The sequence below is a fragment of the Vulpes vulpes genome, chromosome 12 (genome assembly GCF_048418805.1).
Source record: "Vulpes vulpes isolate BD-2025 chromosome 12, VulVul3, whole genome shotgun sequence".
NCBI classification, from domain to species: Eukaryota; Metazoa; Chordata; class Mammalia; order Carnivora; family Canidae; genus Vulpes; species Vulpes vulpes.
This window is the reverse complement of record NC_132791.1, coordinates 171,548,702-171,569,604: the sequence shown is the minus strand read 5'-3', so window position 1 is coordinate 171,569,604 and position 20,903 is coordinate 171,548,702. Positions and strand designations below refer to the sequence as shown.

The 20,903-nt window shown below is 49.2% G+C and overlaps 1 protein-coding gene across 6 annotated transcripts in view; it reads left to right on the top strand.

Moving 5' to 3' along the window:
• PLCG2 (phospholipase C gamma 2) overlaps positions 1-20,903 on the top strand; it is a 174,614-nt gene that overhangs the window by 82,101 nt on the left and 71,610 nt on the right. For all 6 annotated transcript variants that reach the window (XM_072731458.1, XM_072731455.1, XM_072731457.1 and 3 more), the window contains 4 exons: positions 1,971-2,064; positions 3,157-3,204; positions 13,945-14,029; positions 15,427-15,510. In XM_072731458.1, coding sequence (XP_072587559.1) covers positions 1,971-2,064; positions 3,157-3,204; positions 13,945-14,029; positions 15,427-15,510 — 311 coding nt within the window. The remainder of the gene's footprint in view (positions 1-1,970; positions 2,065-3,156; positions 3,205-13,944; positions 14,030-15,426; positions 15,511-20,903) is intronic.

The following is a 20,903-nucleotide window of genomic DNA, read 5'->3' as shown; positions in this document are numbered from 1 at the left end:
CTCACACCTGCCTGCCCCCTCCTGTGTGTTCGAAGGCATCATGGTTTTGAATTCTAACTCTACCCCTTTCTAGCTGTGTGCCTTTGGGCAAGCTACTCAACCTGTCTGAGAGCTGCAGTTTGCTCAGCTGTGAAATGGGGAGAACGGTAATGCTTGCCTCATTGGGGTGTTGTAAGCATTATGCTAAGGTCCTGCTTGGTGCATGTAGAGAGCTGAAGGCAGGTTATATATAGTTTTTGTCCAGCAGAGCCTGGCCTATTCCCCTAAACTGGAGAAACTATCCTGGAATATTCTGTCTCACACATATGTGCATGCACACACACAGATTCACGCATGCACACACGTACACATAGTACACTTGCCACATGCATACACACATATGTGCGTGCATACATACACTCACATAGACACATGATCCGGAGGTGAGATTTCCAGCTGTCCCCATGAATCCACCAAAAAGCCAAAGGGGCCTCTGAATGGCCAGAAGATGAGCTGCAGAAAAGCTCAGGCACTTCACTCAGGAGCAGAAGCTTGTCACTGCCTTCAGGTCTCATCTTAGGATTTATTGACTTAGAACCATATGTGCAACTGTGAATGGTGAAAGAGAAAATAAATCCCATTAAAAGTAGACCAAAGTGGAGGGGAGATGATGAAGGCTAAGCAGTGTCAGGGGCATTTAAATTAGGACCAAAAAGCTCTTGTTGATTTGCTTTTGCACTTTGCACTTGCTCATCATGCACCTTTGAGCATGCACTCTGCACGGGGCTGTCCTAGCTGCCACCGAGACCCAGTCGCTGCTGTTATAGAACTCACAGTATGCTGTGATAAGAGGTATAGTCCAGTCACAATACAGCATGCTGTAGGAAGACAGAGGGCCAATGTCAGGGAAGCTTTGCAGAGGAGGTGACTTTTAAATGGGGTTTTGAGGCATCAGTAGGAGTTGGGAGGAAAGAGGTAGACCCATCTGGGGAGACAGTGTTATGTGTGTTGAGGGCTTAAAGGAGGGAAATAGTGAGCTGGATGTGGGAATAATGAATGGATGTCTGATTGATGGTGTGTGGCTGGTGCAGAGATGGGCAGGAGAGAGGGGCCTGTGCCCATGACCTTCAGAATTGTGTCCACTTACCCCTGCTGCAGGCTGAGGCCTGGTTGTTCTTGGTAGGGAGACCATGAGAGCCCAAGCAAGTCTTAGAGTCCAGGATGCCAGCTCTGGTGTCTTAACAGAGCTCTGGAATTCAGTAGAAAGGTCCAGTAGAGAGATGAGCAAGACCTGGATTCAGATCCCAGCTTCCCATGTACGGGCTCTGGGGCAGGTGTCCTGACACTTCTGAGCTTCATTTTCTCCTCATTCCCTTGGGAAGAGTGGGAGCAGCAACCTTGGCATGTTCTCATCCAGATAAACAAGGTACCTGGTCCTTAGGACATGGTTAGTAACTCAGCGAGGTGTTTGCATTGCTAACTGATGAGGAAATGAGGCACAGAGGGGTAAGAAATCAGCTGAATGTCACACAGCCCTGAAGTGATGCAGTGGGACCCTGTCAGTGATGCCAAGCTCTCACCTACTGCTTGGCACTACCTCTCTCCCATCTCCCTGGCCTTGACTAGAAGAAACAGGAGATGCTGAGGATTGCTCAGGATTGTGGTGTGAATTATCCCAGGCTTGCACCTTATTCACTGACATAGGGGTAAAAGCTAAAACTCTTGGGAGGGGGGGAAGGTCATACTTGTCACCCTTGCCATAGAAGGGACATCTTGGGCATGTGGCTTCATCTCAGACACAAAAAGCAGGTCTTAGAACCACAATGATGTGAAGGAGATGCCTTCTTCATGTCCTTGTGCAAAATGGGAATCCAGCACTGGCTCCTCTTGTCCCTATGGTCTGTGTGGGGCTGGGGCGGCCAGGGCCCTGATCTCTCTGCAGAGGTCTTCCCAGGGAGTAATAGCATCTCTGTTCCTGTTCACCTCTCCAGCTGACTCTAAAGAAGATGCGAATAAGTGGCTCTCTGGCTTGAAAATCTTACACCAGGAAGCGATGAGTGCATCTACACCCACCATTATTGAGAGGTATTGACTTTGCCTTTTTTTTTTTTAAGATTTATTTATTCATTCATTCATTCATTCATTCATTCATGATAGAGAGAGAGAGAGAGAGAGAGAGAGGCAGAGACACAAGCAGAGGGAGAAACAGGCCCCATGCCGGGAGCCCGATGTGGGACTCGATCCCAGGACTCCAGGATTGCACCCTGGGCCAAAGGCAGGCGCTAAACCGCTGAGCCACCCAGGGATCCCCTCCTTTTTTTTTTTTTTAAAGATTTTGTTTATTCACGAGAGACACAGAGAGAGGCAGAGGGAGAAGCAGACTTCCCAAAAGGGAGCCTGATGCTGGACTGGATCCCGGGACTCCAGGATCATGCCCAGAGCCAAAGGCAGATGCTCAGCCCTTGAGCCACCCCAAGTGGCCCATTGACTATGGCTTTTTATCTTGAGTGCCCACATTCATTTATTCTGTTCCCTTAGCCAGTGTGAGTGAAGAAAAGAAAAATGGGACATTTTATCTTGGAGGCTCACTGAGTGTCCTGGAGGGAACAGGTCCTCAGTAGAGGCTGTGGCCTCTCCAGCATCTCGTCAAAGAGCTGTCCCCCCACCTCTCTCTGGTGGGGTAAGGAGTGTACTGAAACTGAGATGGAAACATGTTGTTGGAGGGGACGTCTGGGGAGGACCGAGGGCTTCCTTCTTACAGGATTAAGAAGTGGTTCCACCAAGTCATCAGAGGACTTGCAGGATTTGCCAGCTGCTCAGGACTGCCCTGTCCGTGTGTCAGTGTCGTGAGGTCCACACGGGATTGGCGTGTGGATGACTGTCCCCTCGGTGAAAACCCTCTGATCCGCACCGTTTTTCTCATCAGCCTCTCGGGCGATAATGATCATCATCAGAGAGGATTGTCAGTGTAAAGAATGCCAGCCTGTACGAGCTGGAGGGGCCTCTTGGCTCGGCTAGGGCGTTTCAACCACAAGGAGAAAACCGCTTCTTCCCAAGCTGCTCAAGTTAGCAAGTTGGAAAGCTTTTCTTGTTTCCAGAATCCTTTGTCCCCATTCCATAGAACTGATGGAGATTCCTGCTGTTTACTAACTGTCTCTGTCTCAACTCTCTTCCCAGTTGGCTGAGAAAGCAGATTTATTCAGTGGACCAAACCAGAAGAAACAGGTAAGGATGTGTTCGTGTTTTTGTGGTTTTTCTCCAGATCATCTTGGCCTCTGACGTTCTTTCTTGGATCAGTGCAAGGCAGTCAGAGCATGTTCTGTGGTGTGGAAAGGTCCCCGTGAGGTCTGGTTGGACCAGCGAGGTCCCAGATGCTCTGCCAAGCGCTGGGGGTTGATGGTGACAAATCCCCACTTCTCTGGGGCCTTACTTCTGTGGATTTTCAGGCCTCTCTGCAGAGACAGCTTCTCTGCCTTGGAGCCCTTGGATCTTATCCTTGAGGCTCTCATATTCGAGTACCTTCTGTATCCGGGGAGAAAGGAGATCGCCATGTGCCTGCCCTACTTCGTGGCTGGAGAGAGGTTGACCATAAAGAAGTAACCCAGGGTGGGGTGGCGCAGCGGTTTGGCGCCTGCCTTTGGCCCAGGGCGCGATCCTGGAGACCCGGGATCGAGTCCCACGTCGGGCTCCCGGTGCATGGAGCCTGCTTCTCCCTCTGCCTGTCTCTCTGGCCCTCTCTCTCTCTCTCTCTCTCTCTGTGACTATCATAAATAAATAAAAAATTTAAAGAAAAAAAAAAAAAAAAAAAAGAAGTAACCCAGGGTGACTCATGGCAGTTAAACGGGCTGGGTAGACCTGGCCGGCGGACGTGAGAGACACGAAAACATGTAATTCAATGTACTTGTTCCTCAGAATAGTGTGATTTGGGGCCCTTCCCCGTCAGCACACATGGTGCTCTGTGCCAGACATTTTTTATAACAAACAAGGTTTGACCTTGGGACTTGGCAGTGTTATTTCCTTACTGATGAGAAATTATTTCCTTCTTGATGGATGTAGAATTGCTCCTGGCCTGTTAGTATTACCACTAATACTGGTACTTGGAGAACTTTGGGTCTCTCTGTTTGTAAGCATGTGTGAGGAGGAGACAAACAGGATAAAGCCCTAGACGGGGGATCCCAGCAGCGAAGTGTTTTCTGGTCTAACAGTTTGAAAGAGGTGATAGCAATTTGTATTTCTGTCCGTGGTGCAAGGGGACACCCCTTCCACCGTGCCCTGTGTCACCAGACCTTTGGTGATCTGATGCGTGAAAGGCAACAGCAGGTGTTTGCTTAAATGTGTATTTATTTGAGTGAGATTGAACATTCTTTCATCGATTTTTTTTTTTAGGCTATGATCCAGTTATTTTTTTAAAAAGATTTTATTTATTTATTTGACAGAGAGGGAGCACAAGCAGGGGAAGCAGCAGAGGGCGAGGGAGAAGCAAGCAGGCTTCCGTGGAGCAGGAAGCTCGACCTGGGGCTCGATCCCAGGACCCTGAGACCATGAGCTGAGCCAGAGGCAGACACTGAACTGATTGAGCTGCCCCACACCCCTGCTCCAGTTATTATTAATAATGTAATGATAAAACCTGCCATTTATGGAGCACTCAGTTTGCCACACACTGTGCTTAGCACTTAAAAATCATTGTATAATTTTCGCCTTGCACAAGACCTTTTTAAAAAATTTTTATTTTTTAATTTTTTAAAAAGATTTTATTTACTTATTCATGAGAGACCCACAGGGAGAGGCAGAGACATAGAGGGAGAAGCAGACTCCATGCAGGGAGCCCAATGTGGGACTCGATCCCAGGACCCCAGGATCACGCCCTGAGCCAAAGACAGATGCTCAAACACTGAGCCACCCAGGTGTTCCTTAAATTTTTTTAAAATGATTTTCCTTCTGGGATGCCTGGGTAGCTTAGCAGTTGGGCATCTGCCTTCAGTTCAGGGTGTGATCCTGGGGTCCTGGAATCGAGTCCCGCATCAGGCTCCCTGCATGGAGCCTGCTTCTCCCTCTGCCTGTGTCTCTGCCTCTCTCTGTGTGTGTGTGTGTGTGTCTCAAGAATAAGTAAATAAAATCTTAAAAGATTCTCCTTCTTTCTATTTGTTGAGAGATGTCGGCAGCTAAGCTCCCCAGCTGTCCCCTGGTGTCCCTTTCCACCTCTGAGGCTCCATCACCTGGTGATCTCAGAGCTTGGGCTTGCCTCCTGGTTTCTTCCACATATGCCATCCGAGGGGCTGATGGAGAAACAGTCGCCACCAGTGGTGAAACGTTCAATAAGGTTTTTAGGTCTGCCAGAAGTGCACCGCGTGTCGCCCTGTCCATCCACCCTCCCTCCCTCCTCCATGTGCCAGTGTTCCCTGCGTGTGGTCCCGCGCAGCAGGCTGCACACCTGCGTTAAGGAGGTGGATCTGGGGAGGCCGCACTGCAGGACTTGGTTCACACTGGTCTCTTTCAGCCTCCGAGGTGGGGCCTCCCTGATGTTTCCTTTCTGGGTGGCTTCGGGGTGATTCATTGTTGAGGTTGGCACAGGGATGCCAGAGGGAGCCCTCCCGGGCCCCCTCTCCATGCACGGGTGCTACGGGGCCGTTGATTCGGTTTGGGGGTCCGCCTCCGTCTTGTCGAGGAAGGGCAGCCTCCCTCCGGCTGTCTTGCTCAGAATGGGTTCCTGCGCAGCCTTCATAGAGACCCGTCTTTCCATTGGCCAGCCCGGAACCCTCCGCAGAGGGGAGGTCTGTTTCTGCCTTGATGCCTCCCGCTCGCCCTCCTGGGCCTTCTCCGCATGGGCAGAGGCCCCGCTGCCCTGTCATCGTGTGGAAGATCCACCTTTCCTGTGGTTCTGGGAGGCCGGGAGGGAGTTTTTCCAAAAGGAACTCTGACCAAGGAAGGTACCAGTGAAAGAGCAACTGACTTGTGCTCCTCCCTTCCTGTCGCCCACGGCTGGTGGCATTTCCTGAAGGAGGACAAAGGAGTGGCAGAGGCACAGCAAGACTCTGGCGGCGGGAGGCAGGCGGGCTCCCAGGCCTTCCTGCGGCCTGCACACCTTGTCTCCCTGTGGAGCACCTGGGGCAGAGCGGTGGCCGCTGGCCCTCCTTGAGAAGTCGGCTTGCACCAGCCAGCGTGCCGAGCGTGTTGCATACTTCTGGAATGCTCACAGGCCACTGAGCTCGGTACCCTTTGACCCGTTTCTTGAGGACACTGAGGCCAAGCAGGGTTATCTGACCTGTCTGCAGCAACCCAGCTTGCCAGGTATGGCACCAGACTGTCTGAGTCGATGCAAAAGGAGCCCCCACACTGTAAAACTATGGCCTGAACTTTCAACTTATTTTCATGTTGTTTGATTTAAAAGAAAGGGTTTCCAAGTCTTACCTTTTAACGGTGTTGCTTTTTTTTTTTTTTTAAAGGTTTTATTTATTTATTCATGAAAGACACACAGAGAGAGGCAGAGATATAGGCAGTGGAAAAAGCAGGCTCCCTGCCAGGAGCACCATGCGCAGGACTTGATCCCTGGGCCGTGGGATCACACCCTGAGCCAAAGGCAGATGCTCAACTGCTGAGCCACCCAGCGTCCCATAGACAGTGGTTATTGAATGAACTCAAAGCTTTTCTCTTTCAGCTTGTTTATTTTTTAAAGATTTTACTTATTTATTCATGAGAGAAGAGAGAGAGAGGGGCAGAGACCTAGGCAGAGGGAGAAGTAGGCTCCTCACAGGAAGCCTGATGTAGGACCATGGCCTGAGCGAAACGCAGATGCTCAACCATTGAGCCACCCGGGTGTCCCTCTTTTAGTTTATTTAATAACTGTTTCTACTCACATAGGATCTAAATAGCCTCCATTCACATGGGTGCAATTTAATTCTGCGCTACTAGAAAACTCTCAAAATGTATTCTGAGGATGTTCTGTTAATATAATCTTTGTCTTAAAAGGTTAACCCCTTTACGCAGAAATACAGAGACCCCACAGCTGTGTTCCTTGTGACCACTGAGAATAATATAGTGCCACTCAATAGAACAAACCAGCTGCGGTGGGAGGCTTACGTATTACTGCTTGATGTTGCTTTTGTTTTTTTATAAGTTGTGTTCCTGAAAGCTAGTAAAAGGCAGAAATCTTCCCTCCCACCACTCCCCCACCCCACAGCCTGGAAGTAAAATCTGTTTGATGGGTTTGATTGTGGTAACATCCACACAGCATAAAACCTACACTTGCAGCGTCCGCTTCTGTGAGAGCAAGTGCGTTCAGACTGTGGTGCGTCCCTCCCCGCCATCCTCTGCAGAGCGCTTTTCATCTCGCACGAAACTGTCCCCTTAAACAGTCCCCCCCATTTCCTCCCTCCCCACCCTAATAACCTCTGCTCTGCCTCCTGTCTCCACGAGTGTGACAGCTCTGGGTCCTGCGTTCCGGTGAAGTCAGGCTCTATTTGTCTTTGGGGGACTGGCTTGTTACACTTAGGACCCCATCTTCACGGTTCATCCACGTGCCCGTAGCAGGTGTCAGACTTTCCCTCCTTTCTAAGGCTGCACAGTACGCCCCTGTGGGTGGGGGCCACGTGTCGTTGATCCGTCCATCTCTTGATGGACACTTGGACGGCTTCCCGCTTTGGGCTGTTGACTATTGTTGCTGTGAACCCGAGTGTGCAGCGCCTGCTTTCAGTTCCTGTGTGCGTTACTCGGAAGTGGGATTGCTGAATCCACTGGTGGTAGTGCTGCGTCCTCAGACGTGGGCTCTTCCGCTTCCCACGGTGGCTGCAGCCTTCAGTCCCACCCCTGGGCTCCAGGGCTCCAGGGCTCCGGCCTTCCCACTGGCTTGCCAGTGCTTGTTTTTCCCTCCCTCCCTCCCTCCTTCCCTTCCTCCCTCCCTTCCTGCCTGCCTACCTCCCTTCTTTCCTTCCTTCCTGCCTTCCTTCCTTCCCTCCCTTCCTGCCTTCTTTCCTTCTTGCCTCCCTCCCTCCCTCCTTTCCTTCCCTTCCTCCCTCCCTCCCTCCCTGCCTCCCTGCCTCTGTGCCTCCCTTCTTTCTTTCTTTCCTCCCTTCTTGACTGCCTTCCTTCCTTCCTTCCTTCCTCACCCCCTTCCTTCCTCCCTCCCTGCCTGCCTCCTTCCTCCCTTCCTGCCTTCCCTCCCTCTCACCCTCTTTCTTTTGAATAATAGTTATCTTAATGGGTATGAAGTAGTAGCTCATTTTGCTTTTGTTTTGCATCTCCCTCATTGCTAGGGATGTTGAGCATCTTTTCTCGTGCTTTTTACCATTTGCACATCTTCTCTAGAGAAATATCTGTTTCGTTCTTTGGCCCATTTTAAATTTCACCTTAACTATTTTAGACCATATTCTGCTTCCCAGGGCTGACCGTGGACTAGGAACTAGACAACCTTTTATTTTTCATTCTTACACTCTCATTTGGCATTACCTTTTGAAAAAGCACACATAGATTAAAAAAAAATGAAAGTAATTCATGTTCATCATAGAAAATTTTATTAATACTGGAAACTAGAAAAAAATCTGTCTAAATGGGATATTAAATGGTAAGCACCGTTAACCCCAGCTACATCTAATTTCCGTAGATTTCCACCTTCAGTGTTTACTTCATTAAGATCTAATTACACATATGATCTTCTTTCCTCTTTTTTAATCTCTAAATTTGGGGACAGCTTTCCCGAGCGAAGTTGCAAAGATAGCACATCGAGTCCCTGAATACCCTTCCTTGCGGCTTTCTCTTGTGCTCCCCTCAGGCGTTACTGTGGCTTGTCAGGCCTGAGGAGGAACAGGTGTTGGCACAGGACTCTGAACTGAGCCTGGGGCTTGATTTGGAGCTCACAGTCCCCCCCACCCACCCCCACATGCTTTTCCTGCTTTGAGATCTATCCGCAGACCCTCTGTCCCACTGCGTGGTTCTGCGGCTTGATCTCCCCTGAGCCAGATCAGTGTCTCCGTCTTTCCTGCCCTTGACAGTTTGAGGAGTACATCCAGGCATTTTCTAGCATGTCCCTTAGTTGGGGTGGGTCTGACCTTTTTGTCATGATGAGGCTGGAGTGACGGGTAGGCTGAGGTTGTGGGTGTTTGGGAAGAATGTCGCAGAGGCGAAGGTCTTTTTCATCCCATTGTCACATCGAGTGGTGCGTGTTCTCTGCGGGGCTCATCAGTGGCCATGTAACCCTTGATCACCTGGCCAAGGTAGTATCGGGAAGATTTCTCCTTTGTAAAGTCACCAACCCCATTATTTGGGAATAAGTTGCTGAATCCAGCCCACTCTGGAGGGGAGGATTAAACAGTTTTCACAACATGTTAAACAGTAAGAATGTCTATACTTCCTGCAACTCTTCAGGAATGTGATGTCAGTGACTGCAAGAGCAACCAACCAAGGTGGGCAGAGCACCTAGGTGGCTCAGATGGGTAGGTGGCTGCCTTTGGCTCAGGTGGTGATCCCAGGGTGCTGGGATTGAGCCCTGGATTGGGCTCCCTGTGGGGATTCTGCTTCTTCCTCTTTCTCTGCTTGCTCCTCTTCCTGCTTGTGCACTTGCTTGCTCTGTTTCCCTCTCTCTGTCAAATAAATAAAATCTTTAAAAAAAAAAAAAAAAAAAGAGGGATGCCTGAGTGGCTCAGTGGTTGAGCGTCTGCCTTCATCTCAGGTCGTGATCCTAGGGTTCCAGGATCAAGTCCCGCATCAGGCTCAATGCAGAGTGTTTGCTTCTCCCTCTGCCTGTGTCTCTGCCTCTCTCTCTGTGTCTCTCATGAATGAATAAATAAAATCTTAAAAAAAAAAAAGAAAGAAATCAATGGGAAGTTGATATTTGGTTCAAAAAGTTGTCTTTTGTTTGTCATTTAACTTATGTCTAATTTTTCCCTATGTTCAGGTCACCAATGTGACCCTCATGAGAAGCATTTTTGGGGTCACTGTAAGATTCTTGGCCCTGTGCCATGACTCCATGGTCCCCCATTGAGCAGACATGCTTGGCTTTCCCTGAGTTTTACCTTCCTGCTGCTGCTCGTGTTGATGGGGGCTCCTTGAAGTCAAAGGTTTGGCTGGTTTGGTCTTTTTAGTGTTCGTCGGATGAAAGAAAGTTCTCCTTATCTCATTCCTAGACATAACATGGAATGTTCTGGGAAGCGTGGGTGGCTCAGCAGTTGAGCGTCTGCCTTTGGCTCAGGGTGTGATCCCGGGATTCTGGGATCGAGTCCCACATCAGGCTCCCTGTGAGGAGCCTGCTTCTCCCTCTGCCTGTGTCTCTGCCTTTCTCTGTCTCTCATGAATAAATAAATAATATCCTTAAAAAAAACATGGAATGTTCTAGCTTTGGAAGCTTTCCTTAAGACATTTCCAGGCCTGGGGAGACTGAGTCAGAGGTGTCAGTGCTTTAACAGTAACTCATGGCTTTTTAGAGGTAACTCCCCTCCCCAGTCTTGAGCCTTTAGAGTTTAGTTATCTGTTATCTAAGTATTAGGTTCTGGTTCTGCGGTTGATGCAAAAGGTGAGCATTTCTGTAATCCAAATACTCCTTGAGAAAGCCCCACCCCATCCCCTGAACATTCTGTGAGGGTCCCTGGAATTGTGTTACCTGGTGTGAGGCTCACAGGGGCTGAGTCCCGTGGAGGCACAGGAGCCTGTAGGGCTCATAGCAGTTTGTCTTCCTGTCTCCAGATTTTTTTCCCTCCCTCTGCTTTTTGCCGCTGAGCATATAACATGGGATTTGCAGAGGCTGAAGCTGGGTGGGGCAGAGGGAAGACTGTTGGGTCTTCAGGAGGCAGAAGGGGCAGCGGTTGCAGGTGGAAGGCAGGTGTGCGGGTCCAGGTCTCTCCTTCAGCAGGAATGCACGTAGGTATCATGCAGCTCATGCTGTGGCCCTAGAACATTGGGACCGCCTGGGGGGCTTTGGCCTTAGGCGTGTACTGTCTCCTCGGCAGAGTTTCTGCTTCACAAGGCTTGGCCTGGAGCTCAGGAATCTGCATTTCTACCAAATTCCCAGCTGAGGTTGGTGTTGCTGGTCCAGGGACTCTACTTAGACAAGCAAGCTTCCAGAGCTGCTCTGTCCTATATGGTGGCCCCTGGCTCTTTGTGGCTATTTAAATTAATGAAAATTAAATAAAAAAATTTAGTTCCCGGGTCATGTTAGCCACATTTCACATGCTCAGTAGCCGCATGTGGCTAGTAGCTACCACATTGGATAGCCCAGATCTAGACTATCTCCATCATTGTCAAAAGTTCTATTGGGCAGTGGTGAGATTTGAATCTCCGCTTTAACACTTACTAGTTCTGTGAGTTTGGGTAAGTTCCTTAATTTCTCTGTGCCTCAGTGCCTCTACTCTGTAAGAGAGGGCTGACAGTTGTTGCCTCCCTGGGTTGGGGTGAGGTCACAGTGGGTTGGTGTGTGAGAATGCTTAGATGCCCAGCTTCTGGTGAGTATGACTGTCTGTACAGCTGAGAAGCCGGGGGTGGTGGTGGTGTGGGTCCAGCCTTTGGGTGGCAGGTAAGTTTACTGGGGCTGCCAACCCCGGTGGCATGGCAAAGGCTGCTGGGGCGTGATGCTGTGGGAGCTGGGACGGTGCCAGGCTGACAGGGGGAGGTGCCACGACTGTGGAGTGATGCCTGCCACAACGGAGGCAGGGGCTCTTTGTGGCCCTTGGCAGGGATTGTTTCTTGCCTTCCCTCTACAGAAGAATTGCCCTGGTTCCGAACCCATGGTCACAGGCTGAGCCTGCAGGAACCAGAATCTGAGATGGGGATTGGGGGTTTGTGTGCGGGAAGTCTCCTGGGGAGGGCGTGGGGGATGGACACCTGTGGGTAGTAGCAGGAGTTGGGCTGCTGTGGGTCACAGCCACGGCCTGCAGAGCCGTCCTCTGTTGAGGTCCCGGGAGGGCTGCAGTCACTGGATGCTGGATGCAGCCTTGCCGAGGCACTCTCTTCATCTGATGATGGCAAGTTCCAAACGGGGAGAGGGGTGTAGTGGGGGGCTGCTGGATTCTTCCCCTCCAGCAGCTGGGGAGTTACCGAGCCTGTCCTGGCTCAGGGTCAGGCAGTGCAGCACAGATCACAGGTCTGGGGAAGGAGGGAATGAGGAAGGAGCTTGGGGGGCAGGGAGGTGAGGGGAGTGGCAAGGTCCTGGCACAGGAGCTTAAGGAAGCTCTGGGTCCCCACCTTTACCTGGCAGCTCAGTTGCTCTGCTATAAGGTAGGACTTTTGGAGCAGATGGATTCGGGTGCCCCATTGCTCAGAGTCTCTTGGCCCCAGATCTTGTGTTTGCTCCACTGGCTCCCAGTGCCCCTGTCTCTATACCTGGATGTGGGGAGGTTTCTTGACCCTGTTTCTGCCTGGAGGTTCTAGATTCCCGAGGGGACTCTGACCTCCTCCTTGGTCCTGGATGAGCCCTGCAGGGCCCCCAGCTTGGCCAGACCTTCTCCTTGCCCTTTCTTGTGGTGCTAGGCCCTGCTGTTCTTCTCCCTTCATCCGGTCCTGGCCAGGTTCTTCTTGGGCACCCCGGGGGCTGGGTCAGAAAGGGGGTCTCAGCCAGCCTGCTTGACTCTCTGGCCAGCCAGCCCCGCTTGAAGGTGTTGCTCTCAGCCTTTCTGGGAAAACCCTTGTTGCTGCCCCTGAAGCAGTCGGGGGGTAGGGAAGCATCTGGCAGGTATAGGTGTCTGATGTTAGGGAGGCTGTTAGACTAGAGGTAAAAAGGCTGGAGGTGGGGACACAGGGATGGCCAGGAGCTCCACTCAGTTGTCTCCAGAGGCAGTTGCTCAGCGTAATGTGCTCCCTTCTTCTGTAATGTGCTGCCTTCTTCTGGATGTGCCGGCAGAAGCTGAGTTGACAGTGTGGGGGAAACTGGGCCATTTTCTGCCCACATCCTGGGCAGGCTTCCTTCCTTGGCCATGCACAGCCCTGTCCAGACTGACAGCTGCAGAACACAGAGCAGTTTTCTCTGACCACACCAACAGCACCCCAAGACCACCCTCTCTCGCTCTAGTCTCACTCTCAGCTCTACAGCCACAGGGGTCTAGATCCTGCGCCCTTGACCGACCACCCCGACCCCACACCTCTCTGCACTGGTCATGCTATTCCTGGAGAGGCGGAAAAAGGCAGTGGTTACAGGTGGACTTCCCTGGAGTCCCTGTTCCACGTCCTAGCCCCAGACCTCTCTGAGCCTGTGTCCTCACCGGGAATGTGGAGATGGTGACGGTACCCACCTCATGCGGTCGTTAGAGCATGGAAGGCGTGTCTGTGTCTGTCCCCTGGAGCAGTGCCTGGCATTGTATATACGCTGTTAAAGTTCCACTGCTAATGTTGGTAACTGGTGCTACTATGGGTATTTCTTTTGCTCTGAATGTGCTCTCTCCTTCTTCTTTCCTCTGCACCTGAACTTACTACCTGGCCCAGGTGAAAATCACGCAGGAAGATTTCTGTGATGTGGTCCACGTGACTATACCTTTTGGGATTTGATTCAAACCTGGGCTCTGCTGTCACCCAGCCCTTGACCTTGAGCAGACCCCTCTCCCGTTGCCTGTTCAAACCCCAAGGGTGGGTAATGCTTCCTGTGTGTGTGCGGGGGTCAGATGGAGTGAGGGCTTAGGTAACATTATTGCCTGGATGACCCGCAGGGCAACCTGGCACATAGTAGGGGCTTGTATAGGGTTGGCTCCTTCCCCTTCCCCTCTGGCCTTTGGTGAGTCACTCCCCTTGGTTTGAAGCCCCGGGACATCTCCTATCCACAGAGGTTATGTGGCCTCCTGCCACCATGTTCTGCTCACACTGTGAATCTCTTATGTGACCTGAGTCCTTGGCCCTCCCTGAAGGGTGGAGACCAGCCTTGTGTGACTCAGATGGAATCCAGGGTCTCTTGTCCCCAGTCCCTCTACCCATAGAGGGTGCTCTGGAGGGCAGGGTGAATGTAGCCCAGCCCTCCACAGTTGAAGTGGCTAGAGCTGAGGTTTCCCTCTTTTGCAGCATCAGCCTCCGAGAGTTGAAGACCATCTTACCCCTGGTCAACTTTAAGGTGAACAGTGCCAAGTTCCTCAAAGATAAGTTTGTGGTAAGTGTCGTAGCTTCTTGGCGTGGCGATTTTCCGAACCGAGGGTCACTTAGCCTTTGAGCCCCATTGAAGGGTGCCTGGGAGAGCCCAGACATCTGTCCAGTTCACCGTCCTAGGTGAGGACGTCATCCACGCCATCCATGCAGTCCTAGGTGAGAACCACGAGTGCGGTCTTTCCCTTCACTCACTGTCCCACAGCCTGCTCTCCTTCAAGTAACATGAACAAATTTGTTTCTTTCGGAAAATATTACGAAAGGTTCCCTAGGTAAGGTTGTCAAGAGCATGGTATTCTGTATCCAAGCCCTCATAATATAGCTGTCAGAGTGGGCTCCTCTCTGGCTTTCCCCCAACTTCCTACCCAGCCCTCCTTCCACTCATCATTGAGTTTGTATGTGGTCTGCTGTAATTACGCTGTTGGGAGGTAAAGTGGGTAAAGTCACTCCAAGGGTGATGGCGTAGGGTAGGGCAAGTGGGGCCTTCCTGAATGGTGTAAGGATGGAGATGATGCCTAGGCACCCCCCCCGACTGGTGCTCAGAGAGATCCTGAATCTTGTCAGGAAGCCAGTGATGCTCCATCTCCCTAGCTCCAGTTGTGGGACTCACATGACCTTGCCACTTGCTTGCCGGCAACCCCGGTCATAGGCTTCCTCAAGCCAAGAAAGGGCATTCATATTTGTGCCAGTGAGTTCTTGGAAGAGTTCACCCACTTTGTGGCTACCAAGCCATCTTTTGACCTGCCTAGAGCATTCCAACTATTCCAGGAAGGCAGAAACAGAGACAGTGGGAAGTGTTACCATTGATCACCACATCTTTGGAATCTTGTTCTTTATCAGGGCTTCCCTGAGCTGGCAATATGTAGATGTTACTGGTTTGGTTTGGAGGAAGTCCTAGGGAGTGGGAGTGGGTGGTGGTTTTTGTATTTTACAGATGAAGAAACTGAGGATCTGAACGGGATCAGGTAAATCATCCAAAGCCATTAAGCAATTCAGAGGACAAGCCTTGACTGGGGTTGAACTCTAACTCCAAAGGCTTGGTTAATTTTCCCATGCTTTTAGAATGCCCTGTCTGCCCAGACCTTATTACACTAGGTCTAGATTTGGAAGTGTCTTCTGCCCCCAGAGGGAAGAGTTCTGCATCACAGTTCTTGGAATTCTGGCTGAGTTGCTTCCATTTAGGGGGTTCAAGGGCAGGATCTTACCTGGTGGGGCCCCTGGTGGGTGTGTTCTCCAGGCAGGTAAATTAGGAAACCTGTGGACAGTTTGGGCTCAGAGGAGTGAGTTTGGTTTTGGCCAGAGCTGTGGAAGAGCCATTCCACCTGGTAACAGTGAGGCGGCATTCTGGTGGGGGACGTAAGAGATCGCATGGTCACTTTTTTTTTTTTTGTCTTTAATTTACAGGAAATTGGTGCACACAAAGATGAGCTCAGCTTTGAGCAGTTCCACCTGTTCTATAAAAAACTTATGTTTGAGCAGCAAAAGTCGGTAAGACAATTCTTGAGCAAATGATCAGTGTTTCTGTTTCCCCTGTGCCTCAAAGTCTGGCGTGTCCCTAAGAAACCCATGAGACCCGTTGAGTGTCCCCTCTCAGCAAGGAAAGACACAGTGGGAATGACCGTGACGTCCTCGTTTCATCTGTTAGATTGGTAGACGCGCGAGAGAGCTGTGGGGGAAATGGAAGGAATGTGAGAAGTCTGGAATTTAATTTCAGCCTATGAAAGTAAAACAAGTTCAGTTAATTTGGCTGCACTATCTCCTCATGGAAGGAAATTTATCAAATCATTAAGGGTAACCATCTCTGGGTTGAGGGATTATGTGTGTGATCTTTTTTAAAATGCTTTTATTCAATATTTATGAGAATATTTTTTATTAAGATAATATGCCATTTTAAAATTAAATTAAGATGTGCATACATTTTGACCTGACGGTGGCATTTTGGGAACTCTATTTGAGAGAAATGAGGGCATGGGGACCTTAGAATTTATTACCAGATTGTTTGTTGCAGCATTACTTATTCTGGCAAAATACCTGGAAGCCATCTGCATGCCTCTCAGTAGAGGAATAGCTGAGTGAAATTATGGTCCATCCATACCATGCAACATTATGCAGCTGATTAAGAAGCCTGACTGAGTCTCTCTGTTTGTTGATCTGGAGGGATGTTCATGATATTTTCTGAGCAAAGCTGGCAGCAGATTCACCCGAGGAACTAAGTCTGATGAAAAAACAAAACCAGAACCAAAACCAGGATATAATAATCCTCCTCCATATGTCTCTGTGTGTTTTTATGAACAGGGAAGAAGTATGGAAGGATACACACTTCACATTTAATGTTGATCTTGTCTGTGTATTGAAGGGGTTTGGGAAGATGGGCAGCAGAGATAATTGCGTTTTTCTTTGCACACCTCAGTTTTCTTTGACTCGTTCCAAAGAGCACATTACTCTCGCTCTCTCTCTCACACACACACACAGTCCCATAAAGCATAAAGCTTAAACAAAGGGGTTCAGTGCAGTGTATGGAGCACAGTGCCTGGTGGGGTGGTGCAGGCTCCACAAGCAGGAGGCCCTGTTATCAAAAGAGGGCTTTGCAGGTAGCAAAACTAGGTCCAGAGCAGAGCTGCAGAGCAGAGAGGATGTGGGACTTGGAGCCAGAGATCTGGTTTCTCCAACTAGCTATGTGATCTGAGGCTCTCAGCCTCAGTCTTCTCATCTGTGCAGTGGGGTTGGGGATTCCTGCCCCACCAGGCTCTTGGGACAACTGAATGAGGGCTTGGGATGGGAGGAAGTCAAGAGTGCAGGCATTTTCAGTGATGAGCATATGAAAGTCACTAGAAGGTGGGGTGCCTGGCTGACTCAATTGGTAGAGCATACGACTTTTGATCTTAGGGTTGTGAGTTCAAGCCCCGCATTGGGTGTAGTGCCTACTTATTAAAAAAAATACAACAAAGTCGCTAGAAGACACTTACTAATTGCTTTCTGCATGCAGTCCTGCAGGTGGGCACAGGATGAGGTTTCTTGATAGGTGACCACTAGCTGTAGGATTTTAGATGTATCTGAGGCAAAGACATGGGAGCAGCATCTCCAGTATGCCTAGATTGGGGGAAAAATACATGATTTTTTAGAGTAAAACATTCCACTGCATTGTATTAATTTTCACATATTAGTTCTTGGTTTGCCAAATAGAGTACAGGGGATTGAAAGACCTGGATTTCAGCCCCAGCTTGACCTTGGCTGACCACAAGTGATTTTGGGAAAAGCCATCTTTTCCCCCTTCATTCAGCTGGCTCTGTAAAATGAAGATATTAAATCAGGTCATTGGTTATAAAACATTTTAAATTATGTAACCATCCTCTCCTTTTTTATATGAAAACTTAATAAAAAAAACCTGCTGCATAAAAGCTGATCAAAACAGCTTTTTAGGTTAAAATCTGTAAGTTTTATTTGTAATCAGTTCTTGAGAACAATGAAAATGTCTGATGACAATGTACCAGTGGAATCCAGAATAATGACAATTGGTGTCTTATGCAATTGACCAGGATTGAGAAAACCTTGATTCACTCAAGATAAGTAGTTGCAAATAACAGTTTTTATAATCAGTTGCCTTGAAATTTCAGGATGCTGTCTCATCAGACAGATGGCAGGCAAAGCTTGAGAATAAGGTTTGCACCAAAGCTAATTCATCTGCCAGCATAGGTTAACCCATTGATGGTCTGTTTCCATGATAAAATTCCACCTAAGACTTATTTCAACCTCTACTTTCTTTATGGTTCTTTTTAAGGTTAACGTGTGTGTTTGAGAGGGAGGAGGTGGAGGAGAAATTTGAGTCCGATTTCTGCAGAATCGCTGAATCCTCTGGGGGTAATTTAGATTGCCCAGTTTTGGAGAGGAAAAAACATCTGTACCAGAGGCTCCTTCTCTTGGCCAGAACCCATTCAGCCTGCATTCTACTAGACTTGGCCTAATGGTTTAAATGTTTTTCAAATGAATTGCCTACATTTAAAACTTAAGAGATTTTCATGTTAAGATCTAGATTTTTCTGCTGCTTCTGAAAAAAAATTGACATGTGGCTATATATGGGTCCTGAGTTCCCCATGAGGACATCTGAGTAGGAAGGAAGCAAGCATTCTCTGGCTTGCCCAGCTCCCACCTACCCCCGACCCGGCCCCAGTCCCAGCTCTCTCTACTAATTTATGTTGCCTGCCACACCCCAAAGGCTTTTGATCTCCAGCACTGGAGGGTGTAACTGACTTGTAATTTGAATAACAAAGCCCCAAGCTCTATAGATAGATAGTGGCCAGTTTGAGAAACCTCACTACTCTTGTGTAGGTAAATGCCCCTCCCCTTCTGTCAGCATATAATTTGCTTCTTGAGCTCCTTGCTGGCAGTACAGAGCACAGAAAAGCAAGAGCTTTGTGCTCAGAGAGGCTCAGCTGGATTTCTTAGGCTCCTTTGGGGAGACAGGGCTCCCCCTGGTGATGGGCAATTTCCCCTCGCCCCCCAGACTAGATCCAGGAGTGGGTTCCTGCTCATCAGTAGCTATGGATTTCCAACTTGAGGTAGCTAGCTGCACCTGCTTATGTTTCCACAGCCAAGCCTCAAAGCTTCTAAAAGTTTTGCAGCAGCAGGAAGACATTTAATTCCATGTGTGTCCCCGAAGGTAAGCCTCTAGCTAGGCTGTACTAACAATATTACGAATAGAGATCGTAGGGATCCCTGGGTGGCGCAGCGGTTTGGCGCCTGCCTTTGGCCCAGGGCGCGATCCTGGAGACCCGGGATCGAATCCCACATCAGGCTCCCGGTGCATGGAGCCTGCTTCTCCCTCTGCCTGTGTCTCTGCCTCTCTCTTTCTCTCTCTCTGTGACTATCATAAATAATAAAAATTAAAAAAAAAAAAAGAGATCGTAGCAAATGTTTCGTAAGTGTGAACTATAACATACGCTGGGGCTGGGTGCTGTGCTGAGTGTTGTCCATGCATTTAGTTCTCCTCACAATTGTGTGAGAGGCACCAGTATTATTCCCATTTTACAGATGAAGAACCTGAAGCTCAGAGAGCTTACTTGCTACAGGTTATACAGCTCAAAAGCTGCAGATTTGAGTTCCCTTTTGCCCAACTTCAGTGCCCAGCCACTGATACTTGCTTTTAATTCTGAAAACATTTGTATCAAGGGACATTTCAAACATATACAAGCAGAGGCTATACTGTAGCAAACCCCATGTACCCATCAGCTAGTTTCACCAATGATCCACTCATGGGACTCCTTTTTCATCTTCTTTAATCCACTTTCCTCTGCTCATGTAATTTTGAAGCAAACCCAGCGTTGTATTATTTCTCCCTCGAATGCTTTAATGCTCAGCTTTGTAACTGTTCCTCCGCTACCTCCCCACCAAATATAGGAAGGCCTGCCTTGGTTAGTGGCGCCTGGGCAGGAGGCACTTACAGGCCCTGATCATCCGCGAGGATGGCTCGCTGATTTCCTTCTTGCTCTTGGTCCAGGACTTGAGTTTCACCCCTGTGGGATGCGGTGGTCAGGTAGCAGTTTATTCATCTGCTTATACCCCCTGTCCTTTCGTACCATCTATTCTCTGTACCCTCCGGTAGATTCCTTTGGAAATGTGTTACGGTTCTGTATTAGCTGCATTGCAGCATCATCACAATGTGCATTGTTCTTTCAGCTTTTGGGGCTCGGGCATTCTGGCATGCGTTGGCTGGATTCTCTGCTTTAGGGTCTCATAGGAATTTAGCCTGAGGCTGTGGTCTCATCTTGAGGCTCAAGTGGGAAAAGATCTGCTTCCAAGCTCATGAGGTTGTGGAAGATGCAGTTCCCTGCAGGTGTGGGACTGAGGGTTCAGTTTCTTGCTGGCCAGAGGCTACCCACAGCTCCTAGATGCTGCTGCCCACAGCTCCATAATGGATGGGACTCCCCTACATAGGTGCTGGCTTCCTCAAAGGTGGCAAGACAGGTGCTCAGTCGTGTATAGCATCATCATGTAGTCATAGACACGTGATCATGTACATCCCATTACTTTTGCAAGTTGGCAAGGGACCATGCAGGGGTGTGAATATTGGGAGAAGGACATCCTGGGGTCGTGTTAAAAGTCTGTCCACCAAGGGTTCCCATAAACCCAACATCCACAGTTGCTCTCCAGCAGCTCACAAATAATAATCAGCTCTCAAAGGTATCTAGTGTGATTCAAAGAACAAGTGCCTTTCCAACCCTGCAAGGTACCAGAAGGCAAACACACAGCCTTCCACCATCCATCGCCATCCCCCGGGATCTAAATGTAGGCGTCTTCAATGCTTCTTGGCCTATTAAAAGAGAAAATAGCTGTAATTTTTTTGAAGGTGGCACTAATCTTGCTTTCACATTACTCGTAGCTGACAGCAGTATTAAGTTTCCAGATGCTCAGTCTTATCAGTTACATAGGGTTGATGGTATCCATCCTCCAGGCTAATTGAGAGGATGAAAAAGGCTCATCGAGAGAAGTCACCCAGTAGCTGGCCCCCCAGGACAGCTTGTCCTTTCATGAGCCAGAATCTCCTCTGGAGGAAGTGAGTACAGCTGGCTGTGGTCTTCTGCTCCCTGTCCTGCCTCAAAAGGACCATCTTGGTCAGGGTCAGTGGGTTTCCCGGAGGGTCCTTTGGTACCTCACTGACCAGGCAACACTTGATTGGAAATTCATTTCTGATGTTTGAATAAGTTGCATTATCATCAAAATAACACATGGTTGTAACAGGGAAGTAGGAAGTGCCTACAAATAAAAAGATAATTGAAATGTCTTCAAACCTTCTATAGTTATATATTTAGTAGAAAGATTAATATTTACTCTTCGAGATTTTTTACATGGGTGCAAGCATATGTGAAGTGAGTCACATTCTATGA